This window comes from Phocoena sinus, chromosome 2 (assembly GCF_008692025.1).
Source record: "Phocoena sinus isolate mPhoSin1 chromosome 2, mPhoSin1.pri, whole genome shotgun sequence".
Taxonomy (NCBI): Eukaryota; Metazoa; Chordata; class Mammalia; order Artiodactyla; family Phocoenidae; genus Phocoena; species Phocoena sinus.
The window spans coordinates 85,084,646-85,107,150 of record NC_045764.1 but is presented as its reverse complement, the minus strand read 5'-3'; the positions used below and the strand labels follow the sequence as shown (position 1 = coordinate 85,107,150).

The following is a 22,505-nucleotide window of genomic DNA, read 5'->3' as shown; positions in this document are numbered from 1 at the left end:
AACCATAATCATTCTTCAAGGCTTTACTCAAGTTCAGCCAATAAAACTTCATTGACGACTCTGAGCTCTTTTGAAATTCCTATAATTTATTAGTCATATTGTATTTTCTGTACTACCCACTCTTAACTTGATACGTAAGGTCCTCTAGGGTAAGGTTCTGTCTTTTATCTCTCACTTGTTAAATTCAGAGTATTCAATAAATCCATTGCTCAATATCCGGTCACTGTGTTTCTAAATCTCACAATTGTCAACATGCATTCCTTCTATTTGGATTTTCTTTGAGGTGGGGCAAGGAAAAAAGGTTTAATAATCCACCCACAAATTACACTTAATTTCAAACTGGAAAAGTGCACAAAGCAGTCCCATCTCTACACGAGTGTGTAGTTTTAAAGCAAACCAAATTATCAAGATATAATTTTTCTAACAGCACACGAAATACTTCTCTTGACATAGCCTTAAAAAACGTTGTAGAACAAAGTTCTCACGACTAAAATATTTTGGGAATTGGTAAATGGGGAAGTGTTCTGTAGGAACCGCATTTTTCACAACTCACTGCAACTGCACCTTGACAGTTTGTTTCGAGAACCGCGTCCCACTTTAGTGGTCCGGGTCAGTCTCACAGAGCAGGGTCCTGGTCTTCCATCCCGTCTCTCCGGAAAAGGGCAACACCACCGACCACTGGAGACGCTGAGGAGGGACTTTCCGTCTAACCCATTACCGCGGCCCTCCCCGCCCGTTACCTTTGCCAGAGGGGCCCGCGCTGAGCCGGGCCCTAGCAACGGCCTTAGCAACGGCTGGGCTCCTCCCTCCGGTGTCGCCCGGAAAGCGCTCCGCCGCGCCTGGCGGGACTAGGGCCGGGCGCGCGCAGCGGTCCTGGGCGGAGCGGAAGACGCGTGGAGCCGTGCGAGGACCCGTGGGTTGTGCAGGTGTGAGTCCCACCGAGATCCCTCGTTTGGGTCTCCGCGCCTCTGTGGGGACCAGCCGTCTGGCCGGAGCCCGGCAGCTGCGAGAGTGGCGCTCCTTGGCCGGGCCCTGCCGCAGGTCGTACCGGGTGTCTCTTTGTGAGCGGGGACCTGGTTTCTGCGCGGGCGCTTACATTAAGATCTTGCGGGCCCTCTGGGAAAAGGGTGTCCAAATTTTCCCTTAAAAAATTTTTTTTTCAGTGCATTCCACCCCAAGAAAAGTCTGTCCAGGCAAAGTTAGTCCCCTAGGAACCCTATTCTTTATTTTTTAGTGTTTGGAGTGGTTTTGGGGCCTTGGTTATCAGGGAAGGAGAAACTTAGTACAGACATAGTGTGCCGTGCAATGTATTTAAAATATTAAGGTTATGATTACATAATAAGCAAGGAGACTGTTCCTTATGCCTGAATTATTTGGAGGGAATGTAGGATAAGTCAGGAAGTATATTAACACTGCAAACTGCCAATTCCACGAAGTTGGATGATAAAATCGCTGCTTGACTCAAAACCACAATACTTTAAGAATTACTTCTGTCGGAGCCCCAATGTACCGTGAAAAACTAAGGCAAGACAGTCTGTCTACCACATGTTGGGTCGTGTGTATGGAGGGTGCTGTTAACCTGTATGAAAAAGTTGGTACCTTGGGTTTTTTAACATGGATGTTGGACTTGTACATATGTGACCAGGTTCTTAAAAATAGGGGAAAAAAAATTGAAGTAGGTTTTATCTAGTACTGAATTGGTCCAAAGTACAGAATAGGGGAGTTTTATATAATGTTCCATTGGGAACTGAGTCAACTTGTAGCTAGGAGCCTTTTACATTTTTATTTTAGAAAAAAAAAAAAAATCTGCCAGGCTGCTAATTCTGCCATGCTGCAGATGGCCCATAAATGTTTGTCAGATACTTCAGTAGCAGGTGCATAGTGGATACTTCTTTTTCGGAATGGTTTTGATTTAGTTAACAAGTATTTGTTGAATTCCTCATGCTGCCCTAAGACATAGGAACAGGACAGATCCGTAAAGAATTCTGCTGTTGGAGAGTTGACTGCTAGGAGGGATAATTTCACTAAAAGGTAACTCCAAATTAAAGTACAGTATGTGAAACTAGTAATAAGTGCATGAAAGTAAAGAGGTGTAAGAGATTCTAGATGGCCATGGGCCATCTAGAATCCTGACTTTGAGACTAAAAATAGAGGATTATGTGCAAGGTAGAATTGATACAACTTGATTAAGTTGGGGGATAAAGAGGGTAGAAGGAGAAAAAATTAATTTGTTTTCAACCCAGGTTGCAGAATGATGGGTGAACCATCAAGGTAAAAATATTTGTTGGGCTTCCCTGGTGGCGCAGTGGTTGGGAGTCCGCCTGCCGATGCAGGGGACGCGGGTTCGTTCCCCGGTCCGGGAGGATCCCACATGCCGCGGAGCGGCTGGGCCCGTGGGCCATGGCCGCTGAGCCTGCGCGTCCAGAGCCTGTGCTCTGCAACGGGAGAGGCCACAACAGTGAGAGGCCCGCGTAAAGAAAAAAAAAAAAAAAAAAAAAAATATTTGTTAATTTCTTAGGAATAAAGTTTTTTAATGTTTTCTCAGTAACCCCCACCACTTCACTTGTGTTTCCCACACATATTTGATGTTAACAAGTATGTTTTGAATCATCATGTTTGCAACAAATGATTTGTACATATTAGAGGCAGGCTGTTGATTAGGTCAGGACAGATATCCTGGTCATATGGTTTTAGAGACCTTTGGAGGGAGCCACCCCTAACTTGGAACTGCTCGCCTCTTCTGTGTAGCCACCTCAGCCCTAGGTGAGTGTGTAGGCGGGGCAAAGCGGGGAGCCATCGGCATTTACCTTTCACTGTCTGAAGGTATTTGTGTTGTCTGATTTTTGTAGAGGAAGCACATTTTATATAAGGCTTTGCTGATACTCATTTAGTTATATGGATGGAAGTCCAAGTGAAATATAGGGGGATATTTCTTTTTTTTTTTTTTTTTTTTGCGGTACGCGGGCCTCTCACTGTTGTGGCCTCTTCCGTTGCGGAGCACAGGCTCCGGACGCGCAGGCCCAGCGGCCATGGCTCATGGGCCTAGCCGCTCCGCGGCATGTGGGATCTTCCTGGACCAGGGCACGAACCCGTGTCCCCTGCATCGGCAGGCGGACTCTCAACCACTGCACCACCAGGGAAGCCCAGGGGGATATTTCTGAGACATCTCGGGAGGAGTGCACTTTGGGGCTCTAGAAAAACTCACCAGCAGTATTTCATTGAATGTCAGGCAACCACATTGACTTTCATGACACCCTTGGGGACTGCATACTTCCCCAGTAGGCCTGGTATGGCAGCACATGCAAACCCCTACATAGCTACTGGAATACCCAGAGAAATGGAGTCAGGTTGAATTAGACCACTCCAATTTCATTTTTAGGTTGAGCCCCATGACCTGGATAACTCAAGACTTAGCCTAAAAATGTTTTTAAGAACCTCAGGCAACACCAGAACAAACCCAAACCAAGAGGATTTAGGTACCAATTAACTTCTTAAGTGTAGTGATGAGACCTCTGTTGGCTTGTGAGAGTTGACCTGTTTTTGGCCAACAAAGGTTTTGTAGCTCTGGTTTCTGGAGACTAATAGGATCTCTTCCCAGTCTTTTAAGGCTGCTCCTGTCCTTAGAATGAATTTTTGATCTTAGGCAAGATTTCTTTACCCAGATTTGTAGATGGACTCTAGAAATCTGCAAACCACCTGAAATTGTGTGCAAAATGTTGTGTCTGTAAGTACATTTTCCTAGAGATAAGGTCGAAGACTGTCATGCAATGTTAAAAGGATATGAGCCTCAAGAAAAGGTGGCAGCTTAATGTCCTGCACTTTCTCAGTCATTGAGGGCATATTGACAAAGATAAAAGCCATTTTTAGGTAGATGATTTGGAGTGGAGGTCAGATAATGTTTTCCATTTGTGAGGCAAGAAGAAGGGGTTGGATCATAATTTTCAAATATCACTTTCTCTGAGCAACCCAAAATGTAAACCTGTACCTAATCAGTACACGTCAAAAATATTTATTGTATTTTGGCTTTCCCCTTGGGTAAGTTTGGCAAGTATATTTTACTTTTCCTTCAATGGCTATCATCTTTTTTCTTTGTACTTCTTTATTTGGGTCTCAAGCTCCCTGGGATTTACAATCTATAAAAAGCTCCTGATGACTAATTAAATTAGTATCACTAACTTCTTGTTAGTAAATTATGTTGTATATTATGTTCCACTGGACTCTGTTCACTTTCTGTTTGGGAGAGCACAGAAAGTTTTCTGTTGCAGCACAGCGTTTCTCCTGTCAGTGTTTGTACTCAAAGTGCCTGGAGTCTCATAGTTAAACACCACAATGCCATAAGGCTTTAGAATATGAGAATCATTTGACAGCTTTGGAATGCATATCAAATCAAATGGGCCCCAGTCTCTTTTCTCCCTCGAAGTATATTGTGCTTACAAAAGATTTGAATAACAGTTTTGGCAGCCATCATCCTTCTTTGAAGGAAATATTTAAGTGGGAAAATTACTATTTTACCTCTAGAACTGAAGAATCTGAATGGTATATATTTTTGAAAAGCAGTGTGAATTCTTAGAGTGGGTGAACATTGATGTTACTCTGTAAAATTTTAACATTTATAAGATTACACTTTAATCTTTATATATATGCATATATCTTTATATATAGTCATGTATTTCACCTTTTGGGATATTTTACAAGTTATAATTGGTAATGAATGCCTCTTATTTTAATGGATGTTTAGTTATATTTTTATGTGTTTTAATTTATGTTGGAGAAGACTACATCTTTTAGAACATTAACTAAATTTTACTGATTTCACTGGAACCTTGGATTTTCATTAGCGTTCAGACTGAGATCTGATATCACGTAATATTAATTGAAAGTCAGAGCTTACATGGTTGAATACTCTCCTGGCTGATACTAACATTAAAACATTACATTCCTAATATTAAACAAAATTACTGTTTCTGGGACAAAAATAGTCACTGAAAAATAGATCGTTCATACCTAAACTTTATATTTGAAATAGTTTTTCTAGGCAAGAGCCTTCCTATTTTTATGGAGGGAATAGCTTAAAAGGGTAATTTATTGTTTTGAATATATTGCTTTTTCATTTTGTATTTTAAAGCATACTAATTTAGTGGTTTAGAAAACTTATTAACGTTTGTTAATAAATACTAAAAACAGCACACAGTTGTGAATTAAATTGAGTAATTTTTTTTGGTAGAAACAGTGAGTAAAATGTTTTCTGTTTTTTATTTTGTCTCCCACTTTTTTTTTCAGTGCATCTATGATATGTGTTTTAGAAATAAAAGTTAAACTTTGGTCTGAATGAAAAATGTCTCTCAATACACCTATATTTCTCAAAGAAAGGGAAGAAGATAATTCAAAATTTGTGGAAATACAACAGTCACAAACTACATCCATAGCTGCAGAATATCCTCTTCAAAACTTATGCTTAGCATCTCAAGAAGTTCTTCAAAAAGCTCAACAAAATGGAAGATCAAAATGTCTCAAGTGTGGTGGTTCAAGAATGTTCTACTGCTATACATGTTACGTCCCAGTTGAGAATGTACCTATTGAACAGATACCACGTGTGAAGGTTGGTGAGAACTTTAATTGTTTGGAAGTAGGAAAATAGATTTTAAAAACACATCTCATATATACCTACTCTAATATAACTGATAAGCTTGATAAATGATATTATTATGAAAATGAATTGTATTAATAGAAAGTTTAATCCTGTAGATTGGTAAACCTATATTTTTTTTCCTCGTCTCTAGAAAAAGAGGCACACATTGCCAAAACACTTGCATCTGAGATGAATGCTCTTGTTTTTAATGAAATCAGTTACTTTTTTAAATTAATGATTATAATTCATTTACTACATAGAAAAAAACATCGTATAAACTTGAATACTACAAGAGACAAGTTTACAGACTACATGAAGGAGCCTCAAAAACTACCTCAAGGGCTTTGGACTGCCCTTTGAGAAAACATATCCTGAAGGAACTAGGGTTGATTTTTGCTTAGGCAAAATCATGAGTTCAGCCCCATCCTGTACGTGGAGATGGAGCCCATGTCAGTGACCAAAACTAAACAAAACTAAAATTGAAAGACTAAGACCTACTCATTGGGCTGTGTTATAATTGTTGTGATTTAAAGCCAGATTTAAAAAATTGATTTGAGTTGATTGCTTACCTTATACTTGTTGCTTACCAAGACTATTTTTGAGTAGATAAAAGGTCTGTAGACCATCATGTCTACGTAATCAAAAAATTTATTATGTGTATGTTAACTTGCCTAACAGTGACCCGAACTTTAGGAGCAAATCAAATAGTGTATGAAATTTGACTGCTGCCTGTTAGAACTTTAAAGAGACCAAACCTACACATGGACTCATTAGAACTTGCCAGTATGAAAGTTGTAACTATATTTAAAGATATTTAATGTGGTGATTTTAAGGTTCATTTAAGTTTTCAAGTAAGAAAAATACTTTAACACTCATATTTTGTTACCTGAATTGTAGTTTAGCCTACATGTCACCTTGGCAAGTCCATGGTCTGCTTAGGGGTCTCAGATCACTCTTATAGGCTATTGGAAAGTTTACTGGCCAAGAATAAGTAAGAATGGAATCCAATCAGCTTCACAGTTACCTCAGAAAAACTGAGAGCCTGAGGACAATAATTCTTTTAAAGTTGCCATTATCTTATAAGAATATTACATTTTGAAGTATAGTTTTGGAGATATACACAGAATCATTTCATCTATTTATGTCATAGCCACATATAGAAAATATCCCATTAAAAGTTTTATCTTAAGATATATTTTATTCAAAAGGATTGAAGATCAGAATAATAAAAGTTAATAATATATTGGCAGAGCTAATGTTTTCATAGGAATTTAATAATTGAGGATTATTTTTCAAATCAGTGGTCTAATGTCCACTATTTAATCAAAATGACTCAAAACACTATGCCAAGAGTTTGATCAACTCTAAATGGCCTACTGGATGGTGCAGAATTTTCTGAAGTGTTTTATTTTAATTGCCAGAAATAAAATTTTATATGTTAATATAAATACTAAAATACTGTTACTATTAGTAGTAATAAAAACTCTACAAAATTTTCTTTCTAATTTCTACTTTATTTTTACAAATTGTTTAGCATTTGCTTTTAGATAGCCTGCTTGGGAAGGGAAGATGACTACATGAGTAAGTACCTCCCAAGCTATAAATTTTAGTCTAGGGATTAAATTCATAAATATGTATCTTTTTAATGCAGAGTATAATTTTTTAAATGTCGTGACAAATGCATAAGCAAAGGTAAAAGGTGCTCTTGGTTTTTTTTTTAAAAAAAGGAGAAAAAAAATCATAAGATAAAAGAAAGTTTCAGCTCTATTAGAGTCCTAGAATTGAAAAGACTCTCTTTGGGAAAGTTGATAATCACATGGAAAAAGGCTTAGGTTTTTCTGCTAATGGCATTTTGATAAATTTGGGCAGAAAGATTTGTGGTAAATCTCTTATAGAAAACATAGATGTTAGAGAACAGATTGATCTTCTTTAAATGTTTGAAAACAGAACATTTCTACTTGAACTCAGTCTGGTCAACTCTAGTGGTATTACTCTGCACCCTGTCATTATTTAAGATGTATCTTCCCTTAAAATGTACAAACTAGAGCACAAATATATATTTACCTATTTTCATGATTTGACCCATGTCTGGGCTTTTGTTTCATAGTATAATTCTCAGGCTTACTCAGGGGGAACTAAATATACCTGGACGGGCACCCAGGAATACTTTTTGAGCACAAATTTGGCATAATTGTTTTATACTTGTAGATGTTAGTCCATAATAGCTAGGTTCATGATTTGTAAAATACATTAATAACATTCAATCCTGTTTTTTTTTTGCGGTACTTGGGCCTCTCACTGCTGTGGCCTCTCCCGTCGCGGAGCACAGGCTCTGGACGCGCAGGCTCAGCGGCCATGGCTCACAGGCCCAGCCGCTCTGTGGCATGTGGGATCCTCCCAGACCAGGGCACGAACCCGTGACCCCTGCATCGGCAGGTGGACTCTCAACCACTGCGCCACCAGGGAATCCCCCAGTCCTGCATTTTTGATTTAAATGATATCCTTCAGAGATAGCCAGCTGATCAGAAATGTTGGTGATTACCTTTGGAATTTTCAGCTCTACTCATCGGCCGTATTAGAAAGTCAATTTCATTAGTATTAGAATACTTTGTCATGACCTGCTTTCTTTTTCTTCTTTCCTCTTTCCTACCTTACCTGGGCTAAGATAATGCTGAGCTGGTACTGAGAGACCCTGGGGAAAGGGAATGTAATATCAGCTGGGACTGAGCGTCATGAGGAAAGTCTGATGTAGAGTTCAGCCAGAGGTAGACTAATGTAAAATTGTTTGTGAACTGCCTACTTAAATGGCAAATGTTCTATAACTAGAAGTTGGTTTGATGGTTTGATGCAATTGGCTCCAACTTATAAATGATCACTAGGCCTGAGTGGGAGGGTAGGAGACATGGGGTTTGAAACCCTAGATTGAAAACTATTTGGGATATTTATGACCCTTCTAGGGTATATACTATCCTCTTTCCATATAATCATCCTGAAAGATAAACTATGTACGGTTGGGATCATCTAGTAGCATACAGCAACTGCCCCTTTAAAAAACAGTTCTGGAGTTAATGATACACACAGCGTGGGTGAATCTCACAGTTATTATTCTAAGTGAAAGAAATCAGATGAAAAGAGTACACATTTTATGATTTCATTTATACAAAATTCTAGAAAATAAAAACCAACCTATAGTGGTAGCAGATCAATGGTTGTCTAAGGACTGTGGGTGGTAGTTGATGGGGAAAAGGGGAAGGAGGGAGGCACAGGAAGACTTTTGGGGGTGATGGATTTGTTCATTATCTTCATTGTGGTGATGAGTGCAAAGGTGTAACATGTTAAAACTGATTAGATTGTACACTTTAAATATATTTATTGTATCAATTTTATCTCTTTAATAAAGCTGTTTTAAAAAACAAGAAAAATAGTTTTGTAACTATTTTGTAACCAGGGTAAAATAGCTATGTGCCCCAGGGTAAATGCCTAGATTCTTGCCTTTTAGTGTGGGATGGGAGCTGGAAGAGTGCTTATCATAACAAGTCATTTGAACTCTACAGTGAAGAATCCATCTCAGAGAGTTTCATATATATAATGGGGGAGATATGACTTGTCTTTTATTTTCATAATCATGGCTGAATGCAGGACTTGTACAAGCATTATACAGAAAACGAAACCAAACAAGTCAGTGAAATAATAGAAAAATCTAACTCAAGAAATTTGCAGATAATATTATTTTTGCGTAGAGACAGGACATAGTTCATAGTAATTAAATAATGAAACCTTAAGGAAAATAGGCAAAATGATTTTGAAGAGAGTTATTTCTTATATAAAGAGTGTACCTCCTAGAACCATTCTGTTACTGTTTTTTCCGGTTAATAATTAATTTCACTTGTGCTGTTAATTATGCTGAGAATCATGATGTTAAAATAAAAGATAATACCTTTGACCTGATGTTTAAGGAACAAAATTTTAGCTTGAGTTTTAGATCTAAAGCTTTTGCCCAAACTTATGTTTCCTTTTAATATATTGTAAAATTAATAGACCTAAAAGTTTATAGGAATTATAAAAAATGTCCTTGGCACAGATATTGAAATGCAAAGAATATGACTCAGTGCCAATGTGATTTAAATGAAAGTGACATTGGAACATTGCTATAAGAGAAGATTCTACGTTAAATGAGTTGAAAATAGTTGTTCTAGTACATGATTAACAATATGGAGGAATAAATTTGTGTTTCCTTTATGACTGTTACCATTCTTAGTATTTGTTCTAGAAAAGTATGACTTTTCAATCCATAAGTGTATTTATAGGATCTTAGTGTGAACTTGCTATTTAAGCTTTAAAGACGATTTTTGTTAATGTAAAAATTAGAATTTTTATATTTGTTTTGTTCATTTGTCTTTTTTCTTTAAATTTTAGCTTCCATTGAAGATTGACATCATTAAACATCCAAATGAAACAGACGGCAAAAGCACTGCTATACATGCAAAACTCTTAGCACCTGAATTTGTGAATATTTATACATATCCTTGTATTCCAGAATATGAAGAAAAGGACCATGAAGTAGGCAGCTTATGTTTTTTTTTACAACTTTTCACGTTGAATCAAAACATGAATTTTAAACCCCATTGCCTTTCTGAACTTACTTGAACATAATTTAATATTTTGTTTAGTGATCTAGGGTTAAATCTTATATAGCACTAAACAACGTACAGTTTACTTCATCATTTTCAAAGATCAAATGATCCTAGATGTTGAGCTTTTTTGAGTCTGTCTTTCTACTTTTTATTGTTTGCATTATTTCTTCAGGTTTTTACTCTTTGCCAGTACTACTAGGCCTGCCTTTAATTTTCTCCTGTCTCCATTCTCCTTCCTATACTACACATAGATAGTCTAATTTGATACAAACTGAGAAACCAGATTACAAATGTTGTTGGAATTTCTCCAGAAGAAGAAGAGACAGACTAAGGTAGAAGGATTTTTAGAAATTCTCTCTAAATTAAGAGCATTAGTACATGGCCTTTGTAATATTTCTTTTGGCTACTCAGAGGCCTTCCTTACTCATTTCTAGATTCTTAATTGGTTTTCACATAGTTGAAATGGTCACGTTAGTGACAGCTGGTCTTGTTGAAAAGTGATGTTGCAATAGATCTCAAAAGACTAGGGCTTGAATACTTCTGAAAGAAGCACATAGGTCTTTTGGGGGAACATTTGTTGGTATGGTTAATTTAGAAGCAAAATTAAAAATGCATTCATTTGTTCAAGGAAGAACTTGGTAAGTTTTTCCTTTCCCATCAATATATTTATATTTTTTGGTTGAGTTTATAGAAAGTTGTGTTTGTAAAAAATATATGAGTTTCGGATCTAGGAATATATTTGTATTTCCTTCTCTGGTCAGCTAGGTTATCATCTATGTCAATATAAAAAGATGTGACATGCTTATAGTCCAAGAAAACTAAAAAGCCCTGGACTTAGCTTGTTGGGTATGGGGGATATGTAGGCATGCATTGTGAATGTCTGAAAAACTTTTATAATGTCGAAGCTTATAAATTCAAGATTTTAAAGTTTATTTTAATATTTTTTTCATATTAAAAATGATACATTTTCATTCAAGAAAACTTGGGAAATAGAGAAACGTATGGAGGATAACATCTGTAATTCTATCAACATTTGTTCATTTAACAGATATTTAGTGGGTGCCTGCTTTGTGGCAGGAGTTTTTATACTTTGGATATACAGTACAGTATATAAGGTCTCAGTAAAAACATGCTGAAAGAAAGGAGGTGCCATAATTTACTGAATTGTTCCTTGAAAGTTAGATTTCTTTAGTTTTAGTTTTTCACTGTAATAAGTATACTTTAACAAATATTCTGGGTATTGTATGTGTGTGTTTAGAATTATTTTATTAAGATAAATTCCCATATGTGAAATTATTTGACCAAAGGGTATGAACATTTCAAGACTCTTGACTTAAATTGCCAAATTGCTTTCACAAAGAGTTATACTATTTAAACCTGATGTCAGTAAAGGCCTATTACACCATTTCCTCACCAGCATTGACTGTATCATTTGTTTTATCGTTGCTTATTATATAGGTGAAAATGGTATTTAATTATTGAGCACTTTTCAATGGTTCTTTTACAAAGTACCCCATACTTTGCCTTTTATCTTATGAAATATTATAGACTTTAGTTTTTTGATTTAAGGTACAATTAACTGAGCTTCTCTCAATAGGTGAATAACTTATTTTGAAGTACAAAAATAATTCTAGGTAGTGTATTATGATTATAAATTACTAGGGAAGAGCCAAAAACTTTACCATATATATTAAAGTGGCACATATAATAGAACCTAATGCTTGTTTCTCAGATACTCAACATATTTTTTCCTCTTAAAGTTTTAAGTCAGAATTTATTAATTTTGAAGATCATAATAGCACACTACTAACTTAAGCTTCTTTGCTTTAGGTTGCACTTGTTTTTCCTGGACCTAACTCTGTTTCAATAAAAGAAATTTCTTTTCATCTCCAAGAAAAGATTCAAAATAATGTTGGAGGCAAAAATGATGACCTTGACAAGCCATTCATTAAACGCAAGAAAACTGAAGAACAGGATTTGAATGACAGCAAGTGCAAAGACACAACACTGAAAAAAATTGTATTCATAGATAGCACCTGGAACCAAACAAACAAAATATTCACTGATGAGAGACTGCAAGGTAAGAAAAAAAATGTTGCATGTTTTTGATTGTTCTGTCCCCCAACTTTCATTTCAAAGAACTTCAAACCTACAGATTTATTGCAAGAAGAGTTGCATTGAATACACATACATTTTGCCACATTTGCTTTATTTTTCCTCCTCTATTATATGTATGTTTGTGTACTTAGATATCATATATGTTTTTGGTTGAACCATTTGAAAGTAAGTTGCAGGCTTTGCAATACATCACCCTTAAATACCTAAGTGTACAACTTTTAAGAATAATTGCATAATCACTATACCGTTATCACTCTAAGAAAATTAAGAAAAGTTCTATGATATCTCATATGCAGTCCATATTCATATTTCCCTAATTAACCCCAAAGTATCTGTTGTAGCTCTTTTCCTCTGATGCAGCATGTAAACTCAAATTGCATTTGGTTATTATGTCTCTTTAGTCTCTTTTAATGTAGAACAGTCCCGTTTTTGTTTTTCATGACTTAGACTTGTGTGAAGAGGATAGGTCAATTGTCTGAATGTTTCAATATTAGATTCAATTTAAATATTTTTGCAAAGATACTTCAGATAAGGATAAATACAGGGTTGTCCATGACAATTCCAGTTTATATCTATTGTTTTGATATAATTATTAATAGCATCCCCTTTCACTCTCGGAAATGAAGCTGTTTGGCTGATTAATTATATGGTTAACCTATTCATAGCTCAGGTTGTATACATCAGATCAGGAGGATATAATGTAAGTTGTTCCATTACTGCTGATAACTTTAATTCCTTGATTAAAGTGGTGATTGCCAAATTTCTCCATTATAAAGGTTATTTTCTTCATTGAAATTAGTAGTAATCTGTGGGGTGATGCTTTAAGACGGTGAACTATTCCCAACTGCTTTTTACTGAGTGGTTTTAGTATTTATTGATGACTGTTGCCTAAATCAGTAATTACATTAAGGATTACAAAATGATGAAATTTTAATATTATTATTTCTTCTACATTTGTTAGCTGGCATTCTTATGTGAAGAAGAGCTTTTCTTTTTTCCCCTCTCTTCTTTTTTTCTCTTTTTGAGATCACTGTGGTCTTACGGATTTCCTTTTAGTTCAGTGTATTATAATGTGTCATGGTTGTATTCTTTTTGATGTCCAAATTGTCTAAAATTTTGCTATTGGGAGCCCTTCAAGTCCTTTGTGGCATGGCCTAATTAGTCTTTCTGTTACAACAGGATGTCCCAAGTTCACTTGTACTTTTTTTCCTGCCCCAGACCCAGAATTAATTACTTGAAGGAGCTGTGGTTCTTTTAGTGGGGAATGGTATTAGAAACCAAGATCTAGTAAATTTATTACTGCTTGGATGTCATTGCTTCAGTGGACAGAGCCAAAAGAAATAAATAGATATATATTATGAGTTCACATGGATAGTTCCAATTCAGATTTAACATTACTTTCTTTTGTTTTATGTTTGTATGTTTTTCTCTTAGAGTGAAAAACTTAGTGTCTAATAATAATGGTTTAAAAAAGTTGCTTTACTTGCCCAATAACACAACTAGTAATATGAAGAAAGTTACTTGTCTTGTTCCCTTGCACCTTACTCAGTGCTTCAGTCTTTCTCAGTAGTTTCTCTAAAAACTTTAGGTTTATTTCTAGCTGTTTGATGGCTCTATTTGTGTACCATGTATGATTAGAAAGCACAAGAGCTACCCAGCTGGTATTAGGCAGTTTCCAAAACAGTTTCAAACTGGGAGAGCTTCTCCCAGGCAATTGTTAAAAATATCCATCCTCTAGAAAAGAAAGTTTATGACGCTTTTTGGAATCCTGTGATAATTAGTCCCAAGCTAAAGTGAGCGACAATGCTAGATTTACCTAACTTAATTTATATTGTTTATATCTCTTGAAAACAGCATACATGTTAGAAAGATTGCTTTGTCATTCTAATTCTGTGTGCTTGGGTGTATGTGTGTGTGACAGATAGGCAGAGAGATAGAGACAAAGAAGTGTGTGTGTGTGTGTGTGTGTGTGTGTGTGTGTGTGTGTGTATGAGAGAGAGACAGAGACAGAGAAAGATGACGGAGCATAAGATTTGCAGCGTTGTTGCTAATGTTTAATAGATGAAACCCTAAAGTCCCGCTCTTTGGAGTACTGCCTGCCACGTTACCTTGGATGGTTACAGCAGCAAGTTACTCCTCAGTTTGAAGATTTTCCTGAGCCTTTTCTTTAAATTACTTTATATGGTAATTGAAAAGGTCAAGTGAAGAACATAAGTGATAACACTTGAAAAAATTGTAAAAGGAACTGTTGAGGTACAATTCAAATATGTTTTCAGCTGTTGTGCTTAAGGCTTCAAATCACATTTGTACAAAAAATTTCTATTTCTCAGATCACATAGGAAGTATCATATATTTCAATTCTGTGCTACATCAGAATTTTAAAAGGGATTTCTTAAACCCTTCAAAATCATGAAGTAAATGGATTTCTAGAGTCAGTCTTCTCTGTGTGCCCTATTTCACCCCCTGCCTCTTCTGGCTCCTCATTGCACCACAGGAAATATTTAGGGCTTGGCATATTTATAATCTCTACATATGTGAAATACCAGTTTCCAGATAAGCCAAGTTACTTCCACAAGAAACAGCCCTTTTTTGTTATAAATCATTGCCATTAGGTTTTAAAACAGTTTATCATTTGATAGGATTAAACTGAACAAACCAACTCTAAACCTCAGTTTAAACCCTCAAATGTAGTGTATTGGAATGTTTGTTTCTGTTATCTTATTATGAATGTTGAGATTAAGAATCCCCTTAACAATGTAACATACTGTTTTGCCAGACTTTACAGACAGAGAGCTGTAGATGTTTTACTGCTGTCAAAATAAAACATTTGAAGTTTGAGTGCCTAATTTAATCATAAAATGTAAGCCCTCAAGTGAAAAATGGCATAACATCCTTGAAGATCCACCACAGAAAGGCTTGGGGGAATGCAGTGGGGAAGGATGGTTTCTTTTTGTTGGAGAAGGAGTCAAAATTGTTAAAACTATTATTCATCACTTCAATAAGTGGTGCTGGGAAAACTGGAGAGCTACATGTAAAAGAATGAAATTAGAACATCCTCTAACATCGTATACAAAAATAAACTCAAAATGGATTAAAGACTTAAATGTAAGACCAGATACTTTAATAAAGGAAAACATAGGCAGAACACTCTTTGACATAAATCAGAGCAATATTTTTTTGGATCCATCTCCTAAAGCAACGGAAATAAAAGCAAAAATAAATAAATGGGACCTAATTAAACTTATAAGGTTTTGTACAACAGAGGAAACCATCAACAAAATGAAAAGACAACCTATTGAATTGAAGAAAATATTTGCAAATGATATGACTGATAAGGGAGTGATATCCAACATATATAAACAGCTCATCACATCAAAAAGCAAATAATCTGATTAAAAAATGGACAGAAGAACTGAATAGACATTTTTCCAAGGAGGGAATACAGATGGCCAACAGACACATGAAGTGATGCTAATCATTAGGGAAATACAAATCAAAACCACAATGAGATATCACCTCACACCTGTCAGAATGGCTATCATCAAAAAGAACACAAGTAACAAATGTTGGTGAGGATGTGGAGAAAAGGGACCCCTCGTGCACTGCTAGTGGGAATGTAAATTGGTGCAGCCACTATGGAAAACAGTGGAGGTTTCTCAAAAAACTAAAAATTGAACTACCATATGATCCAGCAATTCCACTCCTGGATATATATTTTTAAAAAACTAAAAACACTAATTGAAAGACATATGCACCCCAGTGTTCATAGCAGCATTATTTACAATTGCCAAGTTATGGAAGCAACCCAAGTGTCCATCAACAGATGAATGAATAAAGAATACGTGGCATGTACGTATATATATATATACATATATATATATATATATATATATATATATACACACACACATAAACACATACAAACATACACACAGAATAGAATACTACTCAGCCATAAAAAAGAATGAAATTTTGCTATTTGCAGCGACATGGATGGACTTGGAGGACATTATGCTAAGGGAAATAAGGCAGACAGGGAAAGACAAATACTGTATGATATCACTTATATGCGGAATCTAAAAAATACAACAAACTAGTGAATATAACAAAAGAGAAGCAGACTCACAGAGAGAACAAACCGATGGTTACCAGTGGGGAGAGGGAAGGGGGGGAGGGGCAATAGAGGGGTAGGGGAGTAAGAGATACAAACTATTAAGTATAAAATAAGCTACAAGGATATATTGTAAAACACAGGGAATATAGCCAATATTTTATAATAACTATAAATGGAGTATAACCTTTAAAAATTGTGAATCACAGTATTAGAAATTTGTAACATATAATATCATATGGCATACTTCGATTTAAAAAGATTTGCTCTTTTTAGATTAAATTATTATTTAGTTTTGCTTTTTTTGACCTGTATGTGGTTTTCAGGACTCACATTGTAAACTTACCATTTTGTTTCTAAATTTGTAGCTAGAGTTTATTCATTTTCACTGCTGTGTAATATCTGATTGTGTGAATATACTACAGTTTACTCTTTCTCCTGTTGGTGACACAATTGAATTATTTCTAGTTTTTGCTGTTACACACAGTGCTACTATGAACATTCTTGGACATGTGCAAGCTTCCTCTAGGAAACGAACCTAGAAGCGGAATAGCTCTGTTGTTACATATAAGAATGTTCAGTTTTCCAAGATAATGCCACCTGTTTTCCAAAGTGTGGGTATACAAATTTATACTCCCATAGTTAATGTGTAAGAGTTCCCATCGATCATAATCCCTCCTACCATTGTCTTGCCAAATGTTTGATTTTTGCCAATAGAGTGGGTATAAAGTGGTATCTCATTGTATTGGTAATGTGCCTTTCTCTAATTACTAATTGGACTGAGCATCATTTTGTTTGCTTATTTGGCCATACACATGTCCTGTTCTATGAACTATCTATGTCCATCTTTCTAGTGTTTTGTTTTTCTTATTTATTTGTATAAATTCTTTATATATTCTAGAATATAGATAATAATGTTTGAAATATCTTCTTGCAGTTTGTGGCTCCTCTTTTAAATTTCTTTATCTTTTGAGGAACTGAAATTCTTAGTGTAGAATTTATCCATCTTTCATGTTTACCACTTTTGTGTCTTTTAAAAATCCTCTCTACCCCAAGGTATTTCTAATAATTTGTTCAAAGATTAAAAAAATATTTTCTGTGTATGTCAGAGGTGTTTCTTCCTTTTCAGTTCTTGTGCATCTAATTAATTTATTATTTTTGTATTGCTGTGTTAACTAAGACCTCCAGTGCAGTATTGAATGGAAGGCTTGTGGAGGTCATCCCTGTTGTATTTCAGTCTGATAATCATTGTCTTTTAAATGGCAGGTTTAATCAGTTTGTATTTGCTGTGAGTATTGATTTATTTGGACCTATTTCTATCATCTTAATTTTATTTTTATTTATCTTGCTCTTTACTACTTTTTTCTTTTCCTGGCTTTTCTTTTTATTTTTCATATTCCATTTTTTAATATTCCTATTTTGGTTCTTTTGGGGAATTGTACTATGCACATGTAACTTAAAAAAATTCAAAGTCAAACAATATTTTTACCTCTCCTTTTGAACACTGTAAGGCCTTAATACACTTAAGCTTGATTCATCCCCCTCCTAGTTATTGTTATTTTCTTCATTATTTTTTGTTCTGTCTTTTATTTATTATCTGTTCAATAATAACAGATATTATTATTGTTTTTCTTTAATACTGGCATCATTTCTTTGGATTTGCATAGATGTTTACCATTTTCTTTGCTCACCATTCTTATAACTCAGACTGTTTTTTCTGAAATACATCTAGAAATTCATTCCATTGGATCTCCAGTTGGCATATGTCTATTGGCATATTTTTGTTTGTCTATTAATATTTTTCACTCTTGTTCTTGATATATAGTTCTGCTGGGTAGGTAATTTTAGGTTGCCAGTTATTTCCTCTTGGCACTTTGAAGATTTTATTCCAGAGTCTTCAATATTTTATTGTTCCTAATAAAAAGTCTCCTGTCATTTTGATTACCTGTCTTTTGTATATGATCTCTCTGTTCTCAATGGCTACTTTTAAAATATTCTCTTTAGTCTTGCTCTTTTGCAGTTACACTACTATAAGGAGGATCTCTGCACTGATTTCTTTGTGTTTATCCTCCTTGAGATACGTTATGTCATGTATCTGTGACTTTACATTTTTTAAAATAGTTTCTGAAACAGTCATAGGCATTATCTCTTTAAATGCTATCTCTCATCCATTCTCTTTGCTGTCTCCCACAGAACTCCTATTAGATATATATTTGATCCTTCATATCTCTTAATATCTTGATATGTTTTTATATTATTTATTTCTTGTCATTCTCTGCCACATTTCTTAGGTAGCTGTTAAGTTAAAGTGAGGCGTGATAGTAGGAAATCATTGATGACTCAGAGGTTCCTAATCTGGGTCAGTGGGCCAATTTTGGTATTACCTTCTTCACTTTTATTTCTCACTTTAAAATAAAATACGATTTTTAGAAAGTATTTGCAAACTAAATATAATGTGAGTCTGAGTATTGGTCTAAGGTACTAAAAGCATTCTAGGTTTGTATGTTGACATCTGAGTTGTAAGAGATGAGAGTACTATTGTATGATTTCATGAGTCATTTCCTCTTTAAATATACAGGAGCAAGGCATTAGCTGACTGCGTTATTGAGTCTCTCAAACACAGATGTGACAGCTAATGAAACAGCTCTAGGTACTCTGTTCATGAACATAATAGCCAAAAAGTGATAATCCAGAAGTAGTTTTAACAGTATTAAGGACCACTAACCTGCCTACCTGGTCTCAGTGAATTTCAGAACAATATTTTAAATGTCAATTTATCAAGGAAATGAAACTCTTCTGAAAATTGATGAATTTAGTCCTGTCACAGATTAAAGTCAAAAAAGACACTGGCAAGTAGAAGACAGAAAGAGATGAACATCTTAAATGTTAACTACTTTTAACCAATTTGCTACAGGTCCAAGACTTATACATAACTGTCATGGATAAGATTTCATCCTGTGTTTTATATTGCTTCCGTATATACCTTAATACATTTGAGAAAATATCCTATTTGGAATTGGGATTGAAGGAATTTAAAGAAAATCCTTAAAGTAATTAAGGGAAATTATTATTGTACCACACCCTGTGGTTAACAGGAAATATTTATGCTTCTCTTATTTGTTTTTGGCAGGGTTGCTACAAGTGGAGTTGAAAACAAGAAAAACTTGCTTTTGGCGCCATCAAAAAGGAAAGCCAGATACCTTCCTTTCCACAATTGAAGCCATTTACTACTTTCTGGTAGATTATCATACTGATATTTTAAAAGAGAAATACAAAGGACAATATGATAATCTTTTATTTTTCTACTCTTTTATGCACCAGTTGGTAAAGAATGCCAAATGCCCTGGAGACAAGGAAACAAGGAAACTTACCCATTAGTTTTTAGGAAGTCATTTAATGTAATTTTATTTTGCTAAAATCAATAAAATTATAACTGTGCTTTGTTTATTCCTAGGAAACATTTCTGTATAATGTCTGTAAGACCACTTGAAAAAATAAGGTTTTATTTATTTTACTTCATATTTTTTAAAATGAAGTTATTTCTAAGGGAGTTTTCAGAGATAGTGTTGGCTGAAAAATTCAACTTGGCATATCTCAATTTTATTACCATATTTTAATATAATAATGTGTTGTATTTATATATATATGTAATTAGATATAATTAGATATTTGTTTAGAGATCTTCATATCTTTCCACCTGTACTCACAGAGTCTCCTCAAGTAATTTGTTTAAGGTTAATGGCAAACATGGGCAGAACTAGAATTGTAGCTCCAGTCCCATAGGGCTATTTCTTTTTAAGTCCACCCTGTCTGTGGTGGACATTTGTTGCTTTTTTCATCTGCCTGGCATCTTTTTTAGGGAGAAATTGCTAGCAATCATGTCCTATCACAGGGATGGACGTATGACCCGGTTTAGCAAGCAAAGTGCCTAGTGATTGATCCAGGGATAAGCACATGTCCCAACATCCTTCTTGATAAGTGATATGGTTGCTCTAGGAGATAGGGTTTATTTTTCAAAAAGCAGTGGTTAAAAGCACAGACTCTAGAGCTAGACTATCTAAATCTAAGTCTCAGCTTTCTTTTTTCACCTACCAGTCATTTGTCAGTTTCTTCATTTCTGAAGAGATGGTTAATACAGTAGCTATTTTAGGATTATGGTGAGGTTTAACTGAATTAATGTATCTAAGGGGCTTTCAACAGCAGCTGGCATATACTAAGTGCTATAAATGTGTTTACTCTTTTTATTATTTTATGAAATTGTGAAATAAGCATGATGTATATAATCCTAGAGCTACTGGTGACATCTCTGCTGCAGGTGGCAAGAACTTGCCTTAGAATGAAGCCAGCAAAAGAAAGCAGAGTGGAGAGATAAAAAGACTGAGTCCTGAGGACACCATTTAATCATCTAATCTAGCTGCTTGTGAATGGAACTCTACTGTGCTGAATAGCTTCTGTTTGCCCTCTGGATCCACCCTCCACTCTTTCCCATTCTGCTCTCTGCTCTGTGAGGTAGGTCCCCTTGACCACTGGCTTTTGCTTGGGATCAGCAAATGGAAGCACTGCAGGAGATTGAAGGTTGAAAGGAAAATGAAATTATTTATTTCCCTTGCTCCTTTCCTGGCAGGTCACCGTGGGTTGGGTGTGTCCTTCTACTGAAGGTCATCCTACAGGCATCCCTTTCCCAGCGGTTATTCCAGTTAACTTCAGGCCCATGCTCCCTCTGTTTACCCCTTTTCACTTATATCGTGATGAGTCTAGGGTCTTAATAGCCCCAGAGTAGGTCATTATACCTTGCTGGTTTTCCTAAACCCTGCATATACCTTTGTAAATAGTAATTTTATTATATTTTTCTCAAATGTCCCCTTTCGAAGTTGCCCTCTTTCTGGGACACTGACTGTTAAATTTCACCCATGTGGGTGCTAGAAATAACAGTACATTTCCCAAAGTATACTCAGTGGGACATGTGTTTTTATGAATAAATGAGTAATTGGTAAAATTTGTTTGCTGCACCTTATATTCCCCTGTTAGAGATTCAAAAGGCACAAAATGAAAGTGCTGAAAAGTCCTGAAATAAACATTTTGAACTTTATTTAAGTTAGTATTTCTTAAACTTATTTGAATAAGTAATACCTGCTAATATACTGTGGAAATAGAACATTTGAAACATTGTACTTTAGAGCAGTCCCTGATTAATATATATGTGGCAGTTGAGGCCTAAAGAGATTAAGTAACTTGCCTATAAGGTCACACAACTAATTAGTGGTAGAACCTTATCTAGAATCTAGGACTTCTGATTTGGTTCGGTGAGGTCATCATTATATTATGCTTTTCATTAAAAGGAATATGGATTATATAAGGTTTGAATATTATTAGTCCCATACTCTTAGCCAGATAAACTAGCTGACTTGCCTATTAGTTAATAGGCAATAACTGGCTAGCAGTTATTTTTCGAGAATGGAATTAAAATGGATTTCTTCATGTTTAGAACTTGACCTTGGGAACAGAAGAAGGCCTGAATTGATTTAAGCAGGACCAAAGTTGGATTCCTCTGGGCTAAATTTGAACTTTTCTGAGCCAAAATCTATTGCCATTTAACTGGCTCTCCAAACCAACAAAATATAATTGTTAAAAGGGAGAGGGGGGATAAAAGAACTCATTTGCCCCTATCTTACAGCTGTCTTAAGAAAGATAAGAGCCTCATTTATTACTAAGGCCAGAAAAATCTTAAGTTTTTCCCCCCAAGTAATAATAATACCTGTTTGAACAATGAATTGTCTGTACTTGTCTTGTTTTTCTTTGGTATGAAAGACTGTAAAAATGACACTAGTTTTTTACTCCTCCCTGTATTCTTTTTTTCATGCTCCTTTGAAGTACATTCTCAAGTACTTTCTGGGCCATATGTATTTCCAAACATCTGGTGTATTGCTACTTACTCTTGTGCTACTGCTGTCACCATAAACACATACATGTCTGGGTTAGCCTCCTTGAGGGTGAGACATGCATGAAGCAGAGC

General features: G+C 35.4%; 1 protein-coding gene across 7 annotated transcripts; it reads left to right on the top strand.

Moving 5' to 3' along the window:
- The first annotated feature begins 802 nt into the window (after positions 1-802).
- Positions 803-22,263, top strand: DTWD1 (DTW domain containing 1). Of its 7 annotated transcripts, XR_004348692.1 has the most exons (7): positions 841-2,031; positions 5,281-5,599; positions 10,046-10,189; positions 12,094-12,343; positions 19,623-19,729; positions 20,808-21,001; positions 21,978-22,263. XR_004348692.1 is itself a non-coding variant. In XM_032624516.1 (6 exons), the coding sequence occupies exons 2-6, from the start codon at positions 5,336-5,338 to the stop codon at positions 20,862-20,864; spliced, it is 822 nt and encodes a 273-aa protein (XP_032480407.1). In that variant the 5' UTR covers positions 803-926; positions 5,281-5,335; the 3' UTR covers positions 20,865-22,263. The 7 variants fall into 7 exon arrangements, 6 of the variants coding, with proteins under 6 accessions (XP_032480407.1, XP_032480403.1, XP_032480404.1 ...); XM_032624516.1 differs by having other exon boundaries at positions 803-926; positions 20,808-22,263; XM_032624513.1 differs by lacking the exons at positions 20,808-21,001; positions 21,978-22,263 and having other exon boundaries at positions 835-926; positions 1,955-2,031; positions 19,623-19,945.
- Positions 22,264-22,505: the final 242 nt, after the last annotated feature.

Excerpts from the sequence above, each read along its gene's own strand:
- DTWD1 (XM_032624512.1), top strand. The coding sequence starts at position 5,336 with ATGTCTCTCAATACACCTATATTTCTCAAAGAAAGGGAAGAAGATAAT. Across the intron at positions 10,190-12,093 it reads ATGAAGAAAAGGACCATGAA|GTTGCACTTGTTTTTCCTGG; the intron begins GTAGGCAGCTTA and ends TCTTTGCTTTAG. Across the intron at positions 12,344-19,622 it reads CACTGATGAGAGACTGCAAG|GGTTGCTACAAGTGGAGTTG; the intron begins GTAAGAAAAAAA and ends TGTTTTTGGCAG.